This window comes from Lytechinus variegatus, chromosome 13 (genome assembly GCF_018143015.1).
Source record: "Lytechinus variegatus isolate NC3 chromosome 13, Lvar_3.0, whole genome shotgun sequence".
Lineage (NCBI taxonomy): Eukaryota > Metazoa > Echinodermata > Echinoidea > Temnopleuroida > Toxopneustidae > Lytechinus > Lytechinus variegatus.
This window is the reverse complement of record NC_054752.1, coordinates 12,449,410-12,474,154: the sequence shown is the minus strand read 5'-3', so window position 1 is coordinate 12,474,154 and position 24,745 is coordinate 12,449,410. Positions and strand designations below refer to the sequence as shown.

At 36.5% G+C, this 24,745-nt stretch overlaps 1 protein-coding gene across 1 annotated transcript; it reads right to left on the bottom strand.

The window, feature by feature from the left end:
- Nucleotides 1-2,320: 2,320 nt before the first annotated feature.
- Nucleotides 2,321-20,307, bottom strand: LOC121426405 (cytochrome P450 20A1-like). Its single transcript, XM_041622698.1, has 12 exons — nt 20,269-20,307; nt 19,187-19,320; nt 17,248-17,300; nt 15,300-15,469; nt 14,704-14,849; nt 13,163-13,330; nt 12,313-12,391; nt 8,948-9,124; nt 6,802-6,925; nt 5,715-5,826; nt 3,788-3,852; nt 2,321-2,843 (listed from the first exon to the last, which is right to left on the bottom strand). Exons 2-12 carry the CDS (start codon nt 19,256-19,258, stop codon nt 2,582-2,584), a joined length of 1,428 nt encoding a protein of 475 aa, XP_041478632.1. The 5' UTR covers nt 19,259-19,320; nt 20,269-20,307; the 3' UTR covers nt 2,321-2,581.
- Nucleotides 20,308-24,745: the final 4,438 nt, after the last annotated feature.

The window sequence follows — 24,745 nt, the reverse complement described above, 5'->3', positions numbered from 1 at the left end:
CGCCGCCGCCGTCGGAAAAGCGGCGCCTATAGTCTCACTTTGCTTCGCAGGTGAGACAAAAACTAACAAATGATAGGCGAAACACTGAAGAACAAACAGATACATGTAAACAAAAAGACGGCTCTTTTCAAAGCATTAGTAAGCCAGTACTTCTAAAACAAACAAATATATAATGGCGATTGGCGAGTACGTAAATATACTTATAATATTGTTAAGGATCTATGTCAGAAATCATTTTAAGTAAGAGATGTCTAATGATCGTAATAAATTTGAACTACCCCCATTCATGTTACTACATTGACATAAATGGATATCAAAACTAAAAAAAGAGTACTTTGAGAGATGAATGAATATGATTTATGCATAAATCACTCAATGTCTCCTAGCACTGTTGTTACATTTCAAAGGTTGAATAAATTTAGAGAATCCTGCATATGATTTCATTTTAATCAAAAGATGCTTTCTTAATGAGCAGTGCCCTATGACACTACCGATTTCGTTGACAACCTTTTATGAAAATATAATTTCAGAAAAAACAATGAGCTTTTTAAGAAAAGGTAAAACAATGAAGATTACCGGTATCAGAACAGAGCTGCTGTGTCTTGAAAAAAAATAATTATCTGTGACCTCACAGGCTAACTGCATGTAATAAGAAAGCATGTCAAATATTTTTTAGCAAGGGATAAAATGTATTTTTGTCCTTTCAAACAAGCTTTGTAATGGGTATTGCAATCTGGGAAACGGTGAAAAATTGTAGGCTTGTTTCAAAATGGATTAACAAGCTAAGGGGATGCCCGGGGGGCCACTTACATTTTTTATTCAATGAATTAGTTATGCTAATTTATGCATGAAATAAAAAATTTGCTCTAATCAACTATCATATGGCCCTAAAACTGCTAATTTTTTATTTACAGACTCTTTGTAGGATCTCGATCAAACCTACTTAAAAAAAATCTGGTATCGCAATTAATTTCTCATGTATTTCTGTTTTACAACTTTTTGTTTTTTATTGGTTTTTCGATGGAAATTATTGCAGACTTCTGATCATGAACAAGACAAAATAAATTAAGTTTAATCAGTGAAAGTAGAAATAATGATACATTTATAAACATTGGCTAAATACCAATTTCCACTGTATTTGTACATTGTACATGAATTCACATTTTTCAGCAGTTTGGGGTTTGATATGCACTTACATAATGTTGCACAATTTCGTAACCGTATACCCGGGCATCACAAATTTGGTCTCAAAAGTAATGCAAGATTTGAAAGTAAAAATTCGCGAGCGGCGCGGTTGAAAGGGGTGGGGGGAAGGGAATCCGCCTTCCCCCACCCCTGGGCCTTTAAGGGTAAAAATGGAAGTACTGTACATTTCTAATAAAATATGATTTTTGTTGTAGTTTTAAACTAAATTATACAAATATGTAAAACTGAATGAATTAACTTTAAATCAGATAGGCAAGATATATTCGTTGATATGACATTAACAATTCTAACACGTGTATTAAATACATTCTACAATCGCTACATGTTTTTTTTCTAGAGAATACCGGTAGTTATAAAGACAATATAAGTATTTTTTTTTCAATTTTCATACTGCATGATGAGAAGTACATGTACCACTTGTTAACATGGGCAAAAGCTATTTTGCTTTTCTCATAACTAAGTAACGTAGAAAACAGAACAGGCTAAACGACCGGTTTGTCAGTTTGCGCGACTTTACATACGACTGGCGATCCTTTTTTGCACTAAAGTATAATAAAAAGTGCCTGTTTAAACATAATGAAAAGGCATTACAATTAGCTGTAATCTAACCATGCAAATATTGAATTTTCTATTTAGATTCTCACAAAGCTAGCAATTCAATCAAGAACAAACTGTCAACAAACTGCTGATGGGAAAGAAAATAGAGTGATTCAGAATGTAATTTAGCACCTAGACTCAAAATGGCCACTCGGTACACGCCAGTCGAGTGTAAAGTTGTACATAACTTAAGCTTTATGACACACCATCCCAATATTGAATTTCACAACAATTGCTAACGAGGGGGGTGTTTTTAAACAGTTAAGTGTGACTTAGAGTCGGACTTCAATTTCCATTTGCGCAAAGTTGAGAATAATAAAAATAATAATAACGCAGTATAGCACATATCCCATTATGTCATAACATCCCTATGCGCTTCCAAAAGGACTTGAATATTATTACCCCGGCTTTAGCCCTGCAGCCTTTTACAGCGCTGTGGCATTTCAAGGAATAAATTCCTGCCAGGTACCCATTCACCTCACCTGGGTTGAGTGCAGCAAAATGTGGATAAATTTCTTGCTGAAGGAAATTACGCCATGGCTGGGATTCGAACCCACGACCCTCTGTTTCAGAGTCAGAAGACTAATCCACTGGGCCACAACGCTCCACTCCAGAAGGCATCACTGCATTTGCCAAGTCAAGCTAAGAGGATACGCGCTACTACGTATAATCAATAAGATCGCACATTATGAGCCATGTGCACGTCGGTACAAAAGCATCTCTCTAAATCATACTAACTCTTCGAGAAACACCCCCCAGATTTACAAACTGATGGATCTCAACGTTTTTCAACTGTAATCCAGACGTCCCCGCCATCTTTGTTGACAAGATGCGAGACCAGACCGTGAACATGATGCGGTTTTTGACCCGGGACTAAGGCGATCTTGAAGGCACGTAGGAAGACCGCCAGGAAGATGGCCACTTCCTTGTAGGCAAATTGCTGTCCCGGACACACCCGTCGGCCAGCGAAGCCAAAAGGCTGGAATGCATCGCGAGGGCGACTCTTAATGTTAGCCGCAGAGAAATTCTCCGGATTAAACCTGTAACATTAACAGAATCAAAATAGGTTGTGTTGATGCTCGCTTGATATGTATGAGTAGACAAGTGGTTACAAAGGGTGAATTAGTGTTGAACTGAATGGACAGTTGGTGAGATTCTGTGAATACATAATTAGTAGACTGGGGCCTTAGTTGTGGGGTTGTGGAGTGCGCCTGTAATCCAAGCTATGTAGGGAAGTTACAAATTGATCCAGAGGTTCGAGCCCTGGTCACGTCTTTTGGATGGTGACGTTAAAGTTCGGTCCCAGACGTAAATAATCATACCTGATTGATACATGTCTAACAAAACTCAAATACACACAAACACACATTTTATTTTATGCATAGAATAAAATGACAAAATTAGTAAAGATATTTGGGGGTGTTTCATTTTCTAGCTTTGTTGAATATGCCATGGATAATGTGCAGCCCAATTTTTGTTGTGATCGCACAGTTGGCAGTCGAGATGATGAGAGCGGGGCTGACTCAGCCCCATGGCCACCAGCCCCCCCCCCCCCACCTGCACCCATCTGTTTTCTTAGAAGTTACAGTAGCCAAGTCTGTTTTTATTTATTTATTTCTGATATTTCAGAATATTGAATAGATAAATGTTCAGGTTAATTGAATAGATGAGTAGATGGATTAATGAACATTTAGCTGAATAAATGAGAGAATGACTTAGTCAATGAATAAGTCGTTGAACGGACAATGAATGAATGTGAATGAACAGATGAATGATGGATTGAATGACTGACAAAGTGACTGGATGAACGAGTAGCACAGTTCATCACAGACTGGATAGCTGATTGAAAATACAACAAAAACATTGCAAGCTTGCATGTTTAATATAGACCAAAACAATGAATCTTCCTATTTTCTAGCTTAATGTTTCTTTTAAAGTAGACAATTATTTTATCCCGCATTTATTGAGAAAAAATCTCACTCACACTTTGGGGTTTGGAAAGTACTTCTCAGACATCAAGGAGACGCCCAAGGCATGAATTACTGGAGTCTGAAATGAGAAAAAATTGAAAAATTCATAACATACATGTATGCTTTTACCTTTATCATTTCACTAAATTATCACACAACAAACAGAGGTGATATATATCTGTCTCCTCACATAAAACAGAAAGGGAAATCAGACTGATACGAAAAGCCCAATTACAACAAATTCTGATAACTGATTCCCAACTTATACAAATCGTTTTAAAGTTGTGGTTTAAGTATGGGTAGCCAATTGTTACATAATCACTACCAGTAGAGATATCATACTTTCAGCTCATTCGGCTCTCAAATCATTCATAATCATTCATAAGTATATTACATAGATGATTGTCTTCACCACTGATGAATCAGGAAAGAGCACAGTAAACATAAGAAACATACAACTTAATAAAAAGTTTGATACTCTTGGCTTTCCATACTTAACCCTAAAAAGACTGGGGGGGGCTGATTCAGCCCCCCCCTCGACATTTTTCGCGATAAATCCGCCGCGCAATTTTTTTTTACCGCGTCGCTCGCTGACTTTTTACTTTCAAGTCTCGCGCAACTTTTGAGACCAAAATTGTGACCCCCGGGTACGCGGTTCGGAAATTACGCAACATTTCGTAAGTGCATGCACACCCAAAATTACTCGAAAACGTGAATTTGTGTACAAATCCAATGCAAATAGTGTTTTTAACCAAAATTCATAAATGTATCATTATTTTTCCTTTTACTGCTTAAATCAATTAATTTTATCTTTTTTATGGTCCAAATAAAGTCCCTGACAATTTCCATTGAAAAAATAATAAAAAACAAAAAGTCGAAAAACAAAGAAATACATAAGAAATTTAGAAAACAATAGAATACATAAGAAAATAAATGTGATGTTGAAATTTTTTTTAAATAAATTTGATCAGATGCCTATCTAGAGTATGTGAAACAAAAATTAGCATTTCAGGGGCATTATTTTATTAATTACAGCAAACTTATGATTTTACGCATAAATTAGCATAATTAATCAAACATGAGATTTTTGCAGAATTTGATGTTATAGTTTTGTAGATAATGCCATGGGTAACGCGTGTGCCAATTTTCGTCGCGATCGCGTGATCGACGGCCGAGATCATAAGGGGGGGCTGAATCAGCCCCCCCCCAGTCTTCTTAGGCGTCGAAATAGCCCAGTCTATTTAGGGTTAAACCACAACTTTAAACCTGAGTTTAAGTTAAACCCGACTTCAGAATACGGGCCCTATAAATCGTTTTAAAGTTCCACTCTCAAAGAAGTCATGCACAAGGGGCTTTTGCTCATGCAGGGTCAGCCCTGAGGAATCCTCTGCCACAGCTTGAAATCTCAGACGTCAGCGACCGCCTTCAGGTGCAACGTGTATAATAATGCTTTTTGACAGACAACCTATATTCATTAGTAAATTTCAAACCTGTCTTGTATATCTTTTTTTCTTTTCTTTCTCTTAACTCTTTGTGCACTGCACCATGAAACCCCTCTGTGCTGAATTACTTTCAGGGAGGGAAAAAATGGACTGCTTGGTTGAACATGAAATGCAAAGTTTAGGCGGCACCAAGTGTGCATTGGTGCAAAGTAAGCGTGGAAAGGGGTTAATTTGCTCTGAAACACCTTGATCATCAAATCAAGATGGAATGTGCACTTTAAAAATTCAATCTATCATTATCATTGAAATGTTCTGGGTGCTTACGATAACTGATATGTACTGCGATATTAGCTCAACTGTGAATTCATAAATAAATTCATCATGTTAAGCAGGGCCCACTGGGAGAACAGTTCTCGGAACCTTAAGCGACTGCCCTGAGTAAAATATGACATTACTATTATCAATTCACAGACGCACATAAATCAGAGATTTTGCCTACCCCCTTTGGAATCACATGACCTCCTAGGGTAACGTCAAAGTCCTGGTATCTGGCAGCGTAAGGGGCAAGAATTGAGACTCGAAGGGTTTCATCTATCACCTGCCTCATGTACCTGTTGATTGGAGAGAAAAATTCCAATTGCAATATCAGAGATACATGTTATAATAAGACAAACATCTATTGTTATCTACCTTGTTGCTTGTATAATAATGTTGCTTGAGTTTAAGGTTAGGGTATCACAGTCTCTTTTATTGGTAAAATGAAAATAACACAATTTTTATTTGAATTAATAATACTTCGGGACAAATCTTTACGACTAGATATTAAGTTTGTTTTCATTCTAATAAGGATGACAGCACAGTCACAGATTTGAACATAGATATTCATACGATGATTTAGAACATTACAATTCACGCAGTAAGGTATTTCATGTCTCAACATTAGCATCAAATTCTACAAAGTTTTATTACAAAATGTAGTCGCAGGCCCATCATAAGGTGTGCAATGGCCTTTATACATAATAAAGCCCGGAGCATTGTCGCAGGAGCAAATGGAAGTGTCACATAATTCTGAACACAGGTTTGTCTCTATCATCCCCGGAATCATGAAGAAGAGGAGACGGTGTGAACGGCAAGGTGCACTCATCTGTCCAAAACCATATAAACGTAAGGTAAAAGATAACTGCCAGTTGTGGTAACGATTTCAAAATGAGTTCGTACAGAATCCAATGAAATGACCACCTAAGTGTCTGTTTGTATAAATGAAAAATATGTGCCAAAGGATTCTGGAAGAAATTGTGCAATTGCTGAGAAATTAGCAAACAAGCGCTGGATTCGGCTAAAGCGTCGGGCCGACATTCAAAGCAATAATAATACACTGACCCACATGCGCTTATCTGTGTTGGTGACCTTCAATGTGAACATTTTTCAGCGTAGATTTCAAGATTTCAAAAAGTTCGGTTTATGTAACTGTACCAGATCTAGATCCACAATGAAAATGACAATTAAGCCTGGTTTTACTGACTTTCTCATGAAATCAGTGTTTACTGCAACTACTTTCATTTATCTTTAATCAAGAGAAAACTTACGTCATTTCTGCAATGTCTTGCATGCTGACCGGTCCAGTCTTGCCCACGATGTCCATCACATGGTTGTACAGTTTTTCCTGGATCTTATCATGTTCTGCTAAGAAGAACAGTGCCCAAGCAAACACTGGAAACGAAATGGAATCAAAAGAAATCTCAAAATCATCAGAATACTATACTATTAATAATGATGATAATGGTTGGTTTTTATACAGCGCATAGCACATAAACAAATACATGTATGTCTTTGTGGCTTCAGAAAATAAAGGAAAGGAAGAGATGTGTTGGTGATTTCACTTTGTTGAGGTTAGGTACAATTTAAACAAGTGGGTGTAATAAGGGCTGTTTTGAATTTAGTTATTAAACTTAACTAATTGTTTCTGAGCCTTCTTTGAGCAGAAATCCAAGGGCACGAACATAACATACATGTATTCAGGTAAACGTGAATATGTCGACCTTTATAATTCAATAAAAATGCATGCCCATGTCAGAGCAAGTTTTAGACCAGGGGGCCGTTTCATAATGCTGTTCGTAAGTTAGGAGTGATTAAAAGAACGACTGGTTATTCTTTCTTACACGCTAAACCATTGCCAATGAATATACCATTTACCACAAGAAAGGATCACCAGTCGTCCTTAAAGTGGCTCTTAATGTACGAACAGCTTTATGAAACACCCACCGGGACCCGTAACACAAAGCTTAGCAATTGATCTTTGGGCTGATTACACACAAAGCGTTCAATTAGTATACAAAATCTGTCACTTTGTGAGCAGAGCTGCCAACCTGAAAAAGAACATTTCAGTATTTTTAAAGGACAAGTCCACCCCAACAAAAACTTGATTTGAATAAAAAGAGAAAAATTCAACTAGCATAACACTCAAAATTTCATCAAAATCGCATGTAAAATAAGAAAGTTATGACATTTTAAAGTTTCGCTTATTTTTAACAAAACAGTTATATGAACGAGCCAGTTACATCCAAATGAGAGAGTTGATGATGTCACTCACTATTTCTTTTGTTTTTTATTGTTTGAAATATGAAATATTTTGATTTTCTTGTCATTGTCATGTGAAATGAAGTTTCATTCCCCCCTGAACACATGGAATTCCATTATTTTAACATTACGTGCATCAGGCAAGGTCCTAATCATCAAATTCGTAAAAACTGAGATATTGTATAATTCAAACAATAAAGAACAAAAGAAATAGTGAGTGAGTGACATCATCCACTCTCTCATTTGGATGTAACTGGAGTCGTTCATATAACTATTTTGTTAAAAATATGCGAAACTTTGAAATATCATAACGTTCTTATTTTACATCCGATTTTGATGAAATTTTCAGCATTGTGCTTGTCTGATTTTTCTCTATTGATTCAAATCAACATTTTTCTGAGGTGGACTTGACCTTGAAAGCTGAAAATCAGTATTTTGATGATGACATCAGTATTTTCAAAAAAATACCATAAGACAACACATAAAAGGGAAACTTTAGAGAAATCGGTATTTTGCATGAAACCATCGGTATTCTTCTTATTTTCAGTACTAAATACTGAAAATCCGTACTACTTGGCAGCTCTGTAGTGAGGCATAATAAAAACAAGTGGAGCATAGGAACTGAAACTCTTCTGGGTAAGATCCTGGTGGATCAATTAATGACAGGATCCGACTATTGCTGTTTTGACAGGGTTCCCAGCTTTTCAAGAAAACAAAATTCCCTAATGAAGTTTAAAAATTTGCTGATAATTATTCCAACCCATTCCCAGTTTCGCATTTATCACTAAAAATGTTGGGGGGGCTGAATCAGCCCCCCCCCCAGTATTTTAAGGGTTAAAACACTATGGTTATGTTTGGTAGAGTACATTGTACCAGATATGTGTTTTCTTTCAGCAAGAATTTTACCCACACTGTGCTACACTCGACCCAGGTGAGGTGAATGGGTACTCGCCAGGAAGAAATTCCTTGGATGCTCGTGCGCCCGATCAAGTTAGCCATGCTAAAGCCAGGGTAATAATAACATTATCACATAAAGCAAGGCCCGCTGGTAGAACAGTTTTCAAATACAGTAATGGCATTATTGTTATATAATTATTATTATTATTGTCAATATTTGTCCTCTTTATGAAAATACATTTAATTCAGACCACTCACAGTTCCCCGAAGTGTGGAACCCTCCGACCATGTATGAAATCATGTCAGCCTGCAGCCTGCCTTGTGGATAGTCTGATTTGAGAAGGACGTCGATGAAAACTTCTTTATCTTGGCTGGGAGGATTAGCCCTCCGTTGATCGGCCACGTTTTGGACAATGGAATACAGCCTATCCCTGGCTGAAAACACAAAATACAAATACATTGTAAAGAGTCTTGGGGGTATAGAAAATAAATGCCAATTGTGGTACGAGTTAGTATAGAATCTATTTCTCTTGTGCTGTTATCGATAACATAACGCATATCCATTCATATTCGCTAGCAATGAATTGGAATAGTGATAGGTGCATTTTGGTGGATTTACCAAAACTATACACAAGCTTTAACCCCGTACTATAGGTGGGGCTAAATTGCCATTTAGCCCCACCTATAGTACGGGGTTAAGCTTAGCCCACTTTCGTTTTACACTAGCGATCTTAACCCCGTACTATCACTCTTAGCACCGCAATTGCTTAGATAACCCTGCTTTTTTGCAGGGCCAAATAATCCCGTACTAAAGGTGGGGTTAGCCCACTTTGCAAAAATGCTGTGTAAAAAGAAAGTGGGCTAAGCTTAACCCCGTACTATAGGTGGGGCTAAATGGCAATTTAGCCCCACCTATAGTACGGGGTTAAGGAAATTTTAGCCTGTGTAAAAAGGATAATAGAATAATTTCACCATATTCTTAATTTTCATAATAGTTGGAATAGCACGTTCGAATTCTTCTTGATTATATTTCCTCTAATAGCCACTTCTAAAGCACCGAAATAAAGGTATCCTGCAATAGGATACACTGCCATACGTATATATGATTCTCTCTGATTGCCGAGTGTTTTGTCATGTTCGTAACTTCAGAAAAGTAAACAAGTTGGACTGACAGTGCATAATCTGCGTCACAAGTTACACTATGTCGGCGTCGCCAAAGCCTAGCCTAAAGCTAAATGTCACCGACGTGGACGTGATGCGGCCTTGTCTAAACTCCCATGGGCATTTAATTTTTCCTTGAACCAGCTTATTATTAAAATGTTCACTCGTTGATTTATTTATATCAGTAAGATATTTTTACCGATATATCGACATAGAATTTTCTTAATGATAACAGCACTTATAGAATCCAATAAAATACAAGTGGAATGCCTCTAGCAATCTCACCTGCATCACGCAGTTCAATATAGCAGCAGTGCTGACTTTGAAAACTACTCTAACTCGCACAAGATGTTCAGTGATACATGGTTACTCTTATGTCCACTTTTTATGAACTAGACCAATAAACTTACAGAGATACGATGGTTATTCAACAAAAAACCCCAACATGGCCAAAGTTCATTGACCTTACATGACCTTTGACCTTGATCATGTGACCTGAAACTCGAACAGGATGTTCAGTGATACTTGATTACTCTTATGTCCAAGTTTCATGAATCAGATCCATAAACTTTCAAAGTTATGATGGGAATTCAACAGATACCCCCAATTTGGCCAAAGTTCATTGACCCTAAATGAACTTTGACCTTGGTCATGTGACATAAAACTCAAGCAGGATGTTCAGTGATACTTGATTAACCTTATGTCCAAGTTTCATGAACTAGGTCCATATATTTTCTAAGTTATGATGACATTTCAAAAACTTAACCTCAGGTTAAGATTTCGATGTTGATTCCTCCAACATGGTCTAAGTTCATTGACCCTAAATGACCTTTGACCTTGGTCATGTGACATGAAACTCTAATAGGATGTTCAGTAATACTTGATTAACCTTATGGCCAAGTTTCATGAACTAGGTCCATATACTTTCTAAGTTATGATGTCATTTCAAAAACTTAACCTTAGGTTAAGATTTGATGTTGACGCCGCCGCTGTCGTCGGAAAAGCGGCGCCTATAGTCTCACTCTGCTATGCAGGTGAGACAAAAATGACCACCCTAGTGTCATTTTGCATAAATTAAAAAAACATGCCAAAAGAATTCTGGCAGATATTGGGTCATTGCTGAGAAATTAGCAAAATAAGCATGGGATTCAAGCCAAATGTCAGGTATTTTTCTAAGCAATAAAATATACAGTCCGACATGTGCTAATTTTTGTCAGCGATCTACAGTGTTATCATTTTCCAACTTGGATTTCATAATTCCACACAGTTCAGAGTACCAGAGGAAGATCTAGAATGATACAGTGGAAATCAATCTTGGTTTTATATTAAATTTTCTCATTAAATTGGTGTTTATTGCAAGTACTTTCCTTTATCTTTAAAGTAGATCTACTTGTACTCATCAAGTTTGCCACAGCTACTGTAAAGCTCTTATCAAATTATATCGCCAGCGTTTATCTGAACCGTCGTATCAGTCAATTTCGATTAAAATAAAAATTTGATTTGATATTTTTGCAGAAAATATAAGTACAAGTCCTACATGTATTCTATCCATAACCAAATTTCTACGCAGCAATTTATTTTAGTTTCTGAGATATGAGGGGATTACCACGGCAATGCCATACAAATGTTTGGTAAAAGGCGCAAATCCCATTGGAAACTTTTAATGTAGCAGAGCAATACGACATTTTGACTGACTGCAATTTCAATGCGCGTGGTCAGCCAAACCATCGTAACGGCCATCAGCACTGGACTGACTTTGCACATAAAAAGCGAAACGTTTTCACTGACCGCGCATTGAAATCGCGGTCGGGATTGCTGTATCCCCTATGGCGCTTTTTGTATAAGGGGAAAAAACTGCTCAAACTGAAATTTCAAGCATGGAGCTCTTTTGAAATATTTTCTATGATTCTTGGTTTTGTGTAAAATAATGATACCAATATCAAGCAATTGTCTTGGTCTTTCCAACCATGTATTTTTCAAGCAATGAATATGTTGTAAGGCTGGGGAACTAAGTGTGAAGATCAGAGTAAACTTTGGAGTAAATTTTCTCTGAAATGGGTTTGCACCGTCGTATCACACATACGACGGAGAACCGCCGACGATATATACATACATATTAAATAGGTAACATTGCATGTAGATTCAAATCAGGGATAAGTCAATACGCCATCACGTAAACAAAGTCGCAGGGAACACATCTGTTACATTCTAGGATTTCTCAGTGACTATGCTTGCCTTGTGGCCAAGTCTTGTTACGCAGGAATGTGTATAATCATAATAAGAGCTCATAAACTTACTAAACCTTTGGTTTGTCTTTGTAAAGTCATGGTTATAATGACAGGACGAGGTAGCTTTGCTTATTTCATCTACATTGCATGCTATGTGACCCAGGCATCAAAAATGTTATTTTCCGGTGCAGGTTTCCGTCATCAGACAGAATCTATCCACATCAAGTCACTTACCTTGTTCAAACCTCTTCATTTGGTCACTTCCCTCCTCTGGAATGTCGCCTTTCAGTCTCTCTTCCATCTCACTCCAGACCTATTAAAACAATATACAAATAATGCACGTAAGCGCGTGCATGCAGGGCCAAATAACGAACGATGTGCGAGAAGAGCCAAGGGATATACCGCACCGAGGTCCGCATGCCCGAGTGCGCTATATCCATTTGGCGAGTCGTGCACAGAGTTCATTATTTAGGTCCTCTACGCACAAGAATGCGTACATTGTTTATTTATATATGTACAACACCTCATGTTACTAAGTTGCCCCAAATGCTATATTCTATCTAAATTCTAGATAATTGTAGATAATTCCAGACCTCGCACTATCCTGCACTCTGACGTCAGAGTGCAGGATAGTACTTTTGGTGTGACGTCAGAGTGCAGGATAGTGCGTTTTGGATGCAATAGTGCAATTCGCTGAATATCACGTGACTCGATTTGGACCAATCAGATTACAGAACATTCTTGGGAGTTGTACGATATACAAATAGCGAATAGGCATGAGTGCGCTGGTGCAAGATTTCGCATGAGGTGAAAGAAAGATGCTCTATTCAACGAGGCGTTAGCATAATCTAACCAGGGGCCCGTTGCAGAACACTTGCAATCAATCGCAACTCTAAAAAATCTTGCGCAACTTGATTTTCAACTAATCAACAGCGCGCATTTGGGACTCTTTCTGCAACAGCCCCCTGTGCCAAAATGCCTTTTATACTGTACGCAACTGGGAATTTAAGAGCAACTCTCAATTAAGTCACACTAAACTCTTAGTGAAACACCCCCCCAGTCTTCCTATTCCTGTTATACCTACAAGATCATAATCCTTCCTGAAGTTATTAATGCTCTTGTCGTCCTTGAAATAGTCCCCAAAAGATGTCAGCATGATTCCCTTGATGGCTAGACTAAGACCCGTCTCGTGTAGTGCGATGTGCTCCCCGGGAGGTAGGGATGAGATCTTCTCCACCAGCTGCTCTGTGATCTGTTCATGATATGTGCAAAATAGGGACATAGAGTTTTAATCACATGATGCTCCTCAAATTGGCAACACAAATTCCTGCTTTCATGACAATACATTTCCTTCAGCCATGAGACATCAAATGTGACCTGCCAACCAAAACCAATTATAAGCCACCCAAAATGAATTTTAAGATTTGTATTGAGCTTTTATTGAAAAAACACTTCCTCAGCTTTAAAGTGATATATCACATATAGCAATAGCCTACAAAAGTATTAGAATGAATGCACATGAATGAGTACTTGCAGTACTCTGCCAACTTTGCTGAAGAATGTGCGATCATCGAGCAAGCAGGTTACTAAAAATATACTTACATGTACTAGGTTTTGGATAAGCTAATTCTGTCAGTTTTACTTTCTGAAGACCGAGGGTGGTATTCTGAAGTCATTTATCTTAAAAATATTTTATTTAATACCTCTTAAAATGAAATTGGTATTCTGAGATGACATTTTATCTCTGAGAACAAAATTTGAAATTTTATCTGCAATAGATTTTATCTTGCATATCTAAAGATGATACGCGACAGAGTAGTGCCTGCGTAGACATATCCATCGCGTATCTGACCATGGCAGCGCGGAAGATGTGCTTGTGCTCATGTTTACTTTGAAGAAAAATAGAAATAAACTTAAAATAGAGTGGGTGTTGTTTTAGTTCAAGATGTTCATTTCAGCAATATTGCTAGGTGAATAAGCTCCAAATGTTGAAATGAAAATGAAGAAAAAATTTATAGTTATTGAGAGTAACACCTTAACATTATTCCAGTAGAATTAGGAATTATTTCATGAGCTTTTTCTTGACTAATATTGTATTTGAAATGATGCTTGTAAGAATGTGATATTGACATTGAAAAAAAGATGGGAATATTGCCATTTTTTCAAAGAAATCGATACAAGGATGCGCTAGCGTATAGTGTAAGCGCATTTGAATTTAATAAATAGACGCAATCTCGCTCCTTTGTCACACCTCCTGGCGTAACAGATTTTCATTGGTTGAATAAGATGAGAGAGCTATAAAACTGTGTTCCTCATTGGTATTGCTTCAATAGAGATATTGCTTCAATAGAGATATAGCTTCTTATAGAGATAAAATGAAGCTAAAATGGTTCTCAGAATACCGATTCAGAGAGATTTTAAGGGTATTTTATCTCACTGATATTAATGGAGATAAAATTACAGAGAATCTTTCCTAATAAATCATTGTTGGTTTGGGGGTGGCTGGTCACATGTCAAACATCATATGTATTTTTTTATTTGGTGCAATAAATCAACATGTACGGGACGAGTTCAACGCATGGCCATGACATTACACTAAAGACTAGAGTAACAGCATCAGCTTACCTCATTGAAAATTTCAATGAAGTTCTGAAGAGCTTGAAATCCAAAACATCTGTCGGTGAGGTCCCGTCTTTTACGACCGTCTGCGCCGTTGGCGTATTGGATGCTGTCTGGCGTGATGAGAGGCTCAAACAACTTGAACAGGAGAGCTGTGAATTTTCAAATATGAGGATAACAATCATGGTTATTCAACACCTTAACACTCATCATTGAAAGAGGAAGTAGGTCTGCTATAAGTTTCAAAAGGAGGCACAAAGGCACAGATGTTAGTGATAGTCTTGTATTACTGTACAGTTGTGATACCAAGTTAATGTAATAGTGCAATATGGAAGGGCATTTATCTTTAAAATGACCCGGTCCCCGTAACACAAATGTTAGTGATTAATCGCTAAATTGAAAGAACAATTCTGATTGGTTCCTAGTCAGTGTACTGAGCACATGCGCATGCAACCATGATCTAGATGGACCATTTTATTTACTGATTAATCATAAAGCTATTAAACCCATGTTTAACGATAACATAGCCATCAGAATACCGCCATGGACATCAAAGCTATGCGCTACTCCTTGACTATAATTAAAAATTAAAGGCGACTTACGAGGCCTATCAAAGACCGCTTGATGTTCTTTAAACAGCTCTGGGGACTTGATGCTGACACAGAGTTGATCGGTGAAGTAAAACGATGCAATGTCTCCATACTCAGCATGAAGGTTCACCAGAAATTGATGAAGACTGCCGGCATCACCTATCTCATCTAAATTCCCTTTCCTGATAAAGATAATCATTAATCGTTCATAATTTTAAAAAAATTATTAATTTTTACTAGTTTTGGTAATGATCTCAAAATGAGTTCATACAGAATGAAATAAAATGACTACCCAATGTACAATGCATAATATAAAATATGTGCCAAAATATTCTGGAGGAAGAAATTGTTCAATAGCTGAGAAATAGCCAAATATTAACCCTATATCTAGGCCGGGGTATTTTGGGAGTTCATATGGTCGGGGGGGGGGGCTTGAGATCTTGGGCATTTGCCGCGCAACTGTGCCAAAATTGGCACGCAGGTTGTCTTGGAAATAATCTAAAAAAAATTGTTTAGAAATTTATTTCATGCAAATTGCTATTTAACAAGTGATTACGCTAATTTATGCATAATTAGTATGCAAAATCATACTCTCCCTCTTACTCTCTAAACAAAGCTCCAAATGTTCACATTTTTGGTATCAAAACTCGTTATGGTATTCTTAGCAAGTGCACATGAAAAAGATTGTGATATCAGATCAATTTATTATGTATTATAGTGTTCTTTAGCAATTTCTAATATATTTCTTTGTTTTTTGGACCTTCTGTTTTTCAATGAAATTTGTTGGGGATTCTTCTGAGGTCATAAACAGCATAAAATAAATACATTTAGATCAGCAAAACTAAAAATAATCATACTATTATGATTTTTGTTTGAAAACACAATTTGCATTGACTTTGTACACAAAATCATGTTTTTGAGCAAGTTTTGGTCTGACATGCACTTACATAATGTTGTGTAATTTCGGAACCACGTACCAGGGTGATGCAAAACTGGTCTCAAAAGTTGCACCTTACTTAAAGTAAAAAGTCAGTGAGTGGTGTTTTTTTTTTTTTTGCGGCGAAAATATTGCGCAAATTGTTGAGGCTTTGTACAAGGTTTTTAAAAAAGCTATAATCCCTACATGGGATTTCAAACTGTCCGAGATTTGCCACTCGGCAATCATTGTAATCTTTTTCAAAACTTTTGCTTTTCTCAGCGATATTTTTTTTTTATATATTCCATATATTAAATGCTATTTATATGAAAAGGTTCTTAGAGCAGACAGACACAATGCAAACATGTAGAAGACGAATAGGAGAGTAGACCCTACACACCTGACAAGCGCGCATGGTTGATGGCCGAGTAGTCACATTCTACTGAAAATGCTACTTTAAGACTTAGTCTTGGTAATTTTTTTATTGAGAGAGCCATAATTTCCCATCCCTTTGTCATATTGATACTTGGTGCAAACTTCCGACCCCCAAAATCTAAACAAAACAGTTTGATAATGAAATTGGATTTCCTTTTACTTTCATAGGATGGTGGAAGGTGGAAGTGTATTTCCTTTTCCTTTCATAGGATGGTGGAAGGAACAAATTAGTACAAAGTGTAACAGTGTTATCCCCTTCAAAATCCACACTAACTATAAGTGTCCAGTCACCAATTAAAAGTACATGTAATCCTAACTGAAAATATAGAATTTTCAACAGATTGAAAAAGAAAGAATAACACATTTAATTAATGTAAATTTGCCCTTTTTCACCTTGTCATTATTCTTACAATAATAGTAACATTACTTTCCACTACACTACACTATGTATAAAGCGGACGCATCCGAGAATAAATCAACAATGGTTTGCCAGGCTTCCGGGCTTTATCAAACAATAAAAAATATAAAAATGTACATTCCTCAATTCCAGAAGAAAGTGGCAGCTCCCTACACATTAAACCAAATCTTGACAGGTTGGCCAATACTCACACCGGGTCCGACGGTTCAAGCCCTGGTACAGTTGTAGCCTTTGGAGGAGATGTCTGTATTCAATGGGGAACAAAATATTAATGAAAACATCAATGTCTTTTTTGGTGACAGTGTTCCCTTGCTACATACCTTTGGGATATTCTTCTAGGTTACTTGATACAAAATTTTTGAGATGAATCACAAATTCTAAAACATGATTCTGGTAGGGTATTTTTTCATCAATCTGTAAATATCTGTAATAGAGAGTAGAGGCGTCGTTTCAATGCATTTCAGGTGCTATGTAAACATAGGTTGATAGTGGGTGTCATGAGATGTATTCAACAATGACCTTGATTAGTTTTAGTTGTTCGCATTTCATGACTGATTGTAAGCCTTTGTGTCAAGGTGTTGTTAATCAGATGGTTGAAAACATTTTCTTATTCTAAAGCAACATACGTGTGCATACATTTTTACAAGAGAATTTTCATCTATTTCATGTTGAACAAAGTGCCGTGCCAGAAACTATGGGTAAATTTCTTGCTGAAGTAAAAAACATGCCATGGCTTGGATTCAAACCCACGTCCTCTGACTGAAAGGCGAGAGTCGTAACCACTAGACCATGGTGCTCCCATGAAATATTTCATTTTATATAAGAGACAATAAGTACCAGTGGCGGATCCAGAGGGGGGCGCCCCGCGCGCGCCCCCCTATTTTCGCCGGATTTTTTTTTTTTTTTTTTAGTCAATTTCAAGGGCTAGATCTAGTCATAACTATATTTTAACTTACGCTCATGGCCTTTGTGTTCGCACAAATGCACCTCTGTCATACTGTTTTGCAATATGTAAATTCCGGAATTCCAGGGCACGCAAGTCGATTGGTTGGAAAGTTGCACCACTTGTAATCGGGAGTTGCAGTGCAGTGACCAGTGTGAAGATGTTGGATTGGATATCATTTTTTCCCGAAATTTTGTGTTTTTTGTAACATGCGTTTGTCCGTCTTTATGGCAAATACATGTAAATTGTAAGTAACAGATCGCGAGAGAAAGTGTCAACGATGAGAATGATAATGTCTATCCCCGAGATTATTCTTCATTCAAAGATGAAGCCCTATATCGGGCGCCACGTGCGCAGCATTATCATTCTGCCTTGGTCATGTACGTTTTCACTGAAATGTATAGGTCAGACATATTTGTATTTAATGTAAACTAACTTTTACACTTTCTGGTAGATTCAGAGGCATATTATCCAGGGCGCCCCAACTAAGTTTCGCCGAAGCAATCATTCCAACGAATTATCAAGGAGCAAAATTGTATATTCTCAATCACCAGTCGACCCCACTCCGCGTTTGCTGTGTATAGGCAGCTATATGTCAGCGTAAGGAGCGAAGATTTTGTGATGGGGGGGGTGGGGGTTGGGGAGAATAAAAATACTTTCGTGCTGGGGAAAAACGTCCCGAGGACACATTGTGTATTGTTAAAAAGTAGAAATTGTGACATAACCCCCCCCCCCCTTACCCCATTTTTAATGTTTGATAATCTATAGGTTTGCTGATTACAATATATCTTTAAAAAAAAATTGCCAGCAAAGAAAAAAAAAAAAAAATAGTTTTAAAAATCTAGGGGGGGGGGGACGACCTCCCCGAAATATTTGAGGGAGAACACGTCCCCCGTCCCCCCAGTAGTCAGTATGTGTCTTTTATTCATGAAGTTACAGAGATTTAAGTGTGCATTTTTCTTCTAAAGGTGCTCTCAAAATATGACTTTTGGACATGATTTTTTGAAAAAGTCCTTGCCGTGGGAAGGGGGGTATCCCCCCTCCCACACCCTCCCCCCGCTCGGTCGCTTCGCTCCCTCGCCGCTGGCGTCCCCCCTATTTCAAAATCCTGGATCCGCCCCGAGTACTGAAAAAAAAATGAATCAAGGGGTCTTGATATTGAGGCTAAGGGCTATATAAGTACTTACTGGATAAATGTATATCAGTACACCAACAAGGAGAATAATGAATGTCACAGCAAAGATGGCAAAGTCTAACATGATGATGCGTCCTCTTGTATTTCTGTTACAGAGATGATTGGCAACAATCAGATGACTTTAGTCTGAGAAAATAAGAATATTAAAATATGAATTATGAAATAAGCCTTATTTTCTCTTTTTCTTTGGCATGTTTGGGGCAAATGCTTGATTTTTTTACACTGACAGTTTCCATTAGACCTGTTAATTCATACCGCTTGGCTCTTATTTAAATTTGATTCTTTATATCATTTTTTCTTAATTAAAAATAGAGATAAAAAAATGAAAATTTTCTTGCCACATTACTTTCCACCAATAGAGGGCGTACACAAAAATATGCCCAAAATTCAAGTTTTTGAGCGCTCTGGTGAATACAAAAATTATTCCCACATTACTAATGATAAATAAATTAAAACTGTATGGAAATTAGTAATTTTGGTCACAAAAGTGATATTTCAATGATTTTTTAAAGTGTGTGCTCTATACAGCATTGGCATACCATAGTCCTACCTGTAGATTCTCCACAGGCCAGATGGTAGCAGTGAACAAGTGCGTTTTCCCTAGATTCTAGTTAATTGTATCTAACAATTCTAACGTTACAATGAAAACAATTCATCTATCATCTCTGTGGCAAGACAAGCTTCCAATCAAATATCCCAATCAAAATCAAACATTATAATGAAAAAATCATCATAACCTTGTTCACTGAATGAGTGCATCTAAACATCTTCTTTCTAGTACTAGGCCTACAACATATAGCTGCACCAACCCCTATGAACGCTCGATTCGCACTCGCGGAGCTCCCCGGGGCAAATCCATCGAATTGCCGTTTGCAAAGCCAACGCCAACCGAACCGGCATATGCGTATCGTGCCATGCCTAGAATCGAGGCTTATCGGTAATCAAACAAATGGAAAATAGCTTAACTTTAACATTCATTAAAATATGAACAAATAAAACACATAAGAAAATACTCTTTTCTTAAAATCGCTTTATCAAAAATGTTATAAGCGCAGTTTCTTAACCTTACAATACAACGCTCTCCACCTACGTCACCTGCTTGATGTATGGAACGCTTAATATTTTTTCTTTTCACGTAGTGCATATTTTGTAACGGATGCATGTTTTTTTTTTCTCTCAAATCAAAATACACATTCATTTTTTATGTACAAGTTGTACAAATTATATGAAAAATGATTATAAATTATACAATAAATCCATATCCCATATAATTATACAAATATACATCAAACTTCAGATACCTGAAGTAATTAATGAATTTCAAAATGAAATGTTAAAATATTGATGCATTAAAATAAAAGACTAATAAACGACAAGAGAGAGAGAGAAAAACAAATGATAAAAACAGTGATATACCTCACACCCCTCTTCCTCCCCAGGTATAACGAGCACCCTCCCCTTTATGCCTATTCTACATGGAAGGGACAGAGATTCCCAGTATTATATTCATGTTTTTTCTGCAATGAAAAATGAAAAACAAAGTACGTGTTTTTTGTTTAATTTTTGTTTTGTTTTGCGGTTTTGTCTCTTTCCTTAAATAAGACATCTTGCATGCTTCTATATAAAGCCAGCCCTTTTTTTCTTCGCATTCTCCTTTTATTTCCTTTTAATTTTATCCATGGTTATGAAGATTTTTTTCTTTGTAACAGATTGCAAAATGATTGACTAAACGTTCCGTTCCTTCATCCTTTATTTCTACACCTATAATTATACAATAATTTCCTCCCAGCTTAAATAACCAATAGAAGTGGTGGTTTGTATAAGCATTGTTGTGCAACTAATGATTCTTAATTGAAACTCTCTTAAACTGCTGTTCAGAGTATTGTCTTGGTCCGTCAGAAAAATGTGTTCAATCTTTTCATAAAAAAACTGTATTCGTTCTTTTAACCTTTCGAATACATCAGGTAGGGCGAAGTTCATAAAATTTGCATGTAGATACTATCTACTGATAACTTTTTTTTCAGATATAAACGATATTTCTCCCTAATAGAAGCCTCTTTGTTATCGATTTTTATATTTCTTTTGCTATTTTCATATTTCGCGTATTAATTGATTGGGCGATCAAATGAATTTATTCTTTTTGATTTTATAACAGAATATATAATATTGTCCTGAAAAAAAACATGTAGCACCTTCCTATACCTATCTTACATATAAAAAAATACTACTGCTAAGGGTGTAGTGAAGATGAAATTTACAAAAATACTGGTAATAACAATAATGATATAATGTTAATAATGCAGAGAGTAAAAATAATCAACATTCAAATGCAAATTTAAATCTAAATTTCATTTCATTTCCAACAGAAAATATAAAGCAAAGATGTCAATTATAATTATTCATATCAGTAATAAAACTACTAAATATAACAATCATAGTGGGGTTAGAGAATAATGATAGAATTATAACAATGATAACACTGCTAAATGTCAATGAAAAGAAATAATTACCAAAATATCAATATTTAATGCTTTTCTCGCGTTTTCGAAAACCTACTTCTCAATAACATGGAAAGAGAGAAAAAAAAGTAGTATACAAACCTGTAAACTTTAAAAACTTTCTCGCGTTTTCGAAAACCTACTTCTCAATAACATGGAAAGAGAGAAAAAAAAGTAGTATACAAACCTGTAAACTTTAAAAACTTTCGAATTAGTGAATTTTAGAAAATGTTCGATAAACAGATAGTAACATTTGCTACTATTCCGAATGAGTAATAGTACAAGGTGCCGATCTAAATTTCTATAGTTAGACAATTTACCGGGACCTACATGAGCATCAATGTATCGTCCTTTCTGCAACACTGGTTATCCCAATTTAAAATTTATTTCTAAATAAAACAGCAAAGAAGATGGGCTGGTCAATGCTAGAACCCCTCAAGAAAAGCAGAAAAATATAGGCTTTTACTAACCGTGAGATATGTCGATTCTGCGAGTATATAGGCCCTATATATCCTATTGGTCCCAAATGACCACAACCGTGTTGAAAATCTGACTAAGGCCTATAAACTTTCATGCCTCCTGCAACAATAGTCAGGAGAACAATCACTTCCATTAATGATAATTTTATAACCACTTCAGATTCAAAGTCTAGTGCGTAAGAATGCCCTGACCTGAGCAGAGTCAGATATAAACTATATATATATCCATATATTAGTCTGCAGGCACAGACCCTGGTTGAAACTTTGATCAGCAAGTGTGTCTCCACGCAGAGACTAGCACATACAAAACCTGCTGTTTCAATTCAGCGAGAGGACCTTCATCAGTACACAAGGCATGGGTAGGCTGCACATTCAGACCCTTAACTTGAGTGAAGGGTTTGCACAGCAGACTATACCCAAACATTATAGACCGCAAGTGTGTTATAAACCACTTAATACTGTTTTCCTTTCTTTTCTGCAAACATGACCGAGTAAAGTGCAAATGGAAAATAAATGGAGAAAAAGATAAGGAGGAGAAGAATGAGAAGAAAGATGAAGAAGAACAAAAAGAAGAAAGTAGAAGAAGAATGAAAATGAGAGGAGCCAAAAAGAAGAAGAAGAAAGAGAAGAAGAAGAAAGAGAAGAAGAAGAAGAAAGAGAAGAAGAAGAAGAAGAAAGAAGAAAGAAGAAAGAAAGAGAAGAATGAAAATGAGAGGAGCCAAGGATGAAAATGTTTGAAAATGGGTCGAGACATCAACCTTCTTATAAAACATCTCAATATATATATATATATATATATATATATTTAATATCTAATTTCATTTTGTCTTACAAATTACCCTATAAGCGAATTGTATTTATTATTAAGATGTTAAAAAAATCTTTCAAATCTCTATTCCAATCATCAATGCTCATAATTAGATGGGTTGAATAGATTCGATGGTGTTTCAAACCAATTTGATTTTATATCCAATATTGCATCTTCATTACAACTATTATGGTTGGCCTATTTGATTAGTCCGAATTATATGAACGCAAGAAGTAAAAAAAAGTCATAAGGTATGTGCCGCAAACCATTTTGATTTTATATTAATTAATATATCTGACTTTCCCTCTCTTTTCAATTTTGGCTATCTGTAACCTCTATCCTTTTTAAAAGGAGTATGAGATGTGGGTCTAACAGAAGTGTATGTGTGAGGGTGTGTGTGTTTCAATTTGTCCCAATGGGCGATCGAAAATACTTTGCCAATAAAGAGCCAAAATACATACATGTACATGGAAATTCCGCACTGCAAAAACTCTGGTGTTGATTCTCTACATGTCCACACCAGAAAAGTGTTGAGCAACACCAGTTTCGTGTTGGTCTAACACCAGATAGGTGTTTGTACAACACCAATTAGTATCAAAACATCATCGGTTTGATTCCAAACTGGTGTCGTTTTAATACTTCTCTGGTGTGGACATATATAAATTCCGGGCTGGTGTTAAATCAACACCGGAGTTCTTGCAGTGCAATGATTGATTCGCTCTACATATATTTTGGCTTGAGTGAGTGACCAAACTTCCTGCGTAATGCCAATCTCTCCTATTTTTTTTTATAGTGAGGACATCCTGTATGATAAATATTTTGACTCTTGGTCAACATGGTTACAGGTCGACGTGACAATCTATCTTGTACCCTAGCTGATTTCGTATTCCCTGAAGACCTCGGCCAGGAAGGTTAGTAAGGGCTTCAGGAAGGAGTAGGACATCAGCCTTGCCCTGAGAATCTGATCTGCGAATAGTACACCTTGTTGGTCAGTTTGGCATTGGTCATCGTGGTCAGAGCTACCGGGTGAAATTAGTTGGTAAATTGGTTGAAAACTGAGAGCGTCGATATCTAGGGGTAAGTTATAAATGTAACTATTACTTTGCATGCTTAGGTATTTTGAGACCAGAGAGGGGGGGGGGGGGGGGGCTGAGGAGTGTGAAATGTAAGGGGTGGTAATTATTAATAAGTGGATAAAATGATATGGAGCTGGCGTTATAACGAAAATAAAGTCATTGTTTGCCTACACTTCATCTTTTTTGACACGTGTTACTCTTCTTCTAATTATTATTATTTTTATCAGTAACAAAATACATACCTTCGCTGACAATCTCATTTTTTATAACACTGTTCTTGAAAATGTAAACCGCACACCGATGAATGCAAGACAATTTAAATGACATCGGAATTATCAAACTCAATACTTTCTTACATACTTTCTTCTCACACTCTATACTTACACTATATCATACATTTGGGGTTGTGCAATCCAAACACAATTACAAGGGATACTGTTGTTGCAGAAGGGGGCGCTATTAGGACAATTTTTTTCAAACTCAATTCAGATCGCACACAGATCTAATCTAAATATATTATTATTATCGTTATTATAATCATCATAGTCATCATAATCATCATCATCATTATTATCATTACTACGTACTATCATCATCATTATCATCATCATCACCACCACTATCATTATTGGTATTGCTAGTACTTTCATTGTTTTATCTTTGTGTAAAACACTGCATTTAAAATACCCC

What these genes read in the sequence shown, in the direction of transcription:
- LOC121426405 (XM_041622698.1), bottom strand. Translation starts at nt 19,258, where the DNA reads ATGTTAGACTTTGCCATCTTTGCTGTGACATTCATTATTCTCCTTGTT. An exon ending in CTTGAACCGTCGGACCCGGT is followed by an intron (nt 15,470 to 17,247) that starts GTGAGTATTGGC and finishes TATCTTTATCAG; the next exon opens with GAAAGGGAATTTAGATGAGA. An exon ending in TCAGGAAGGATTATGATCTT is followed by an intron (nt 12,392 to 13,162) that starts GTAGGTATAACA and finishes TTGTTTTAATAG; the next exon opens with GTCTGGAGTGAGATGGAAGA.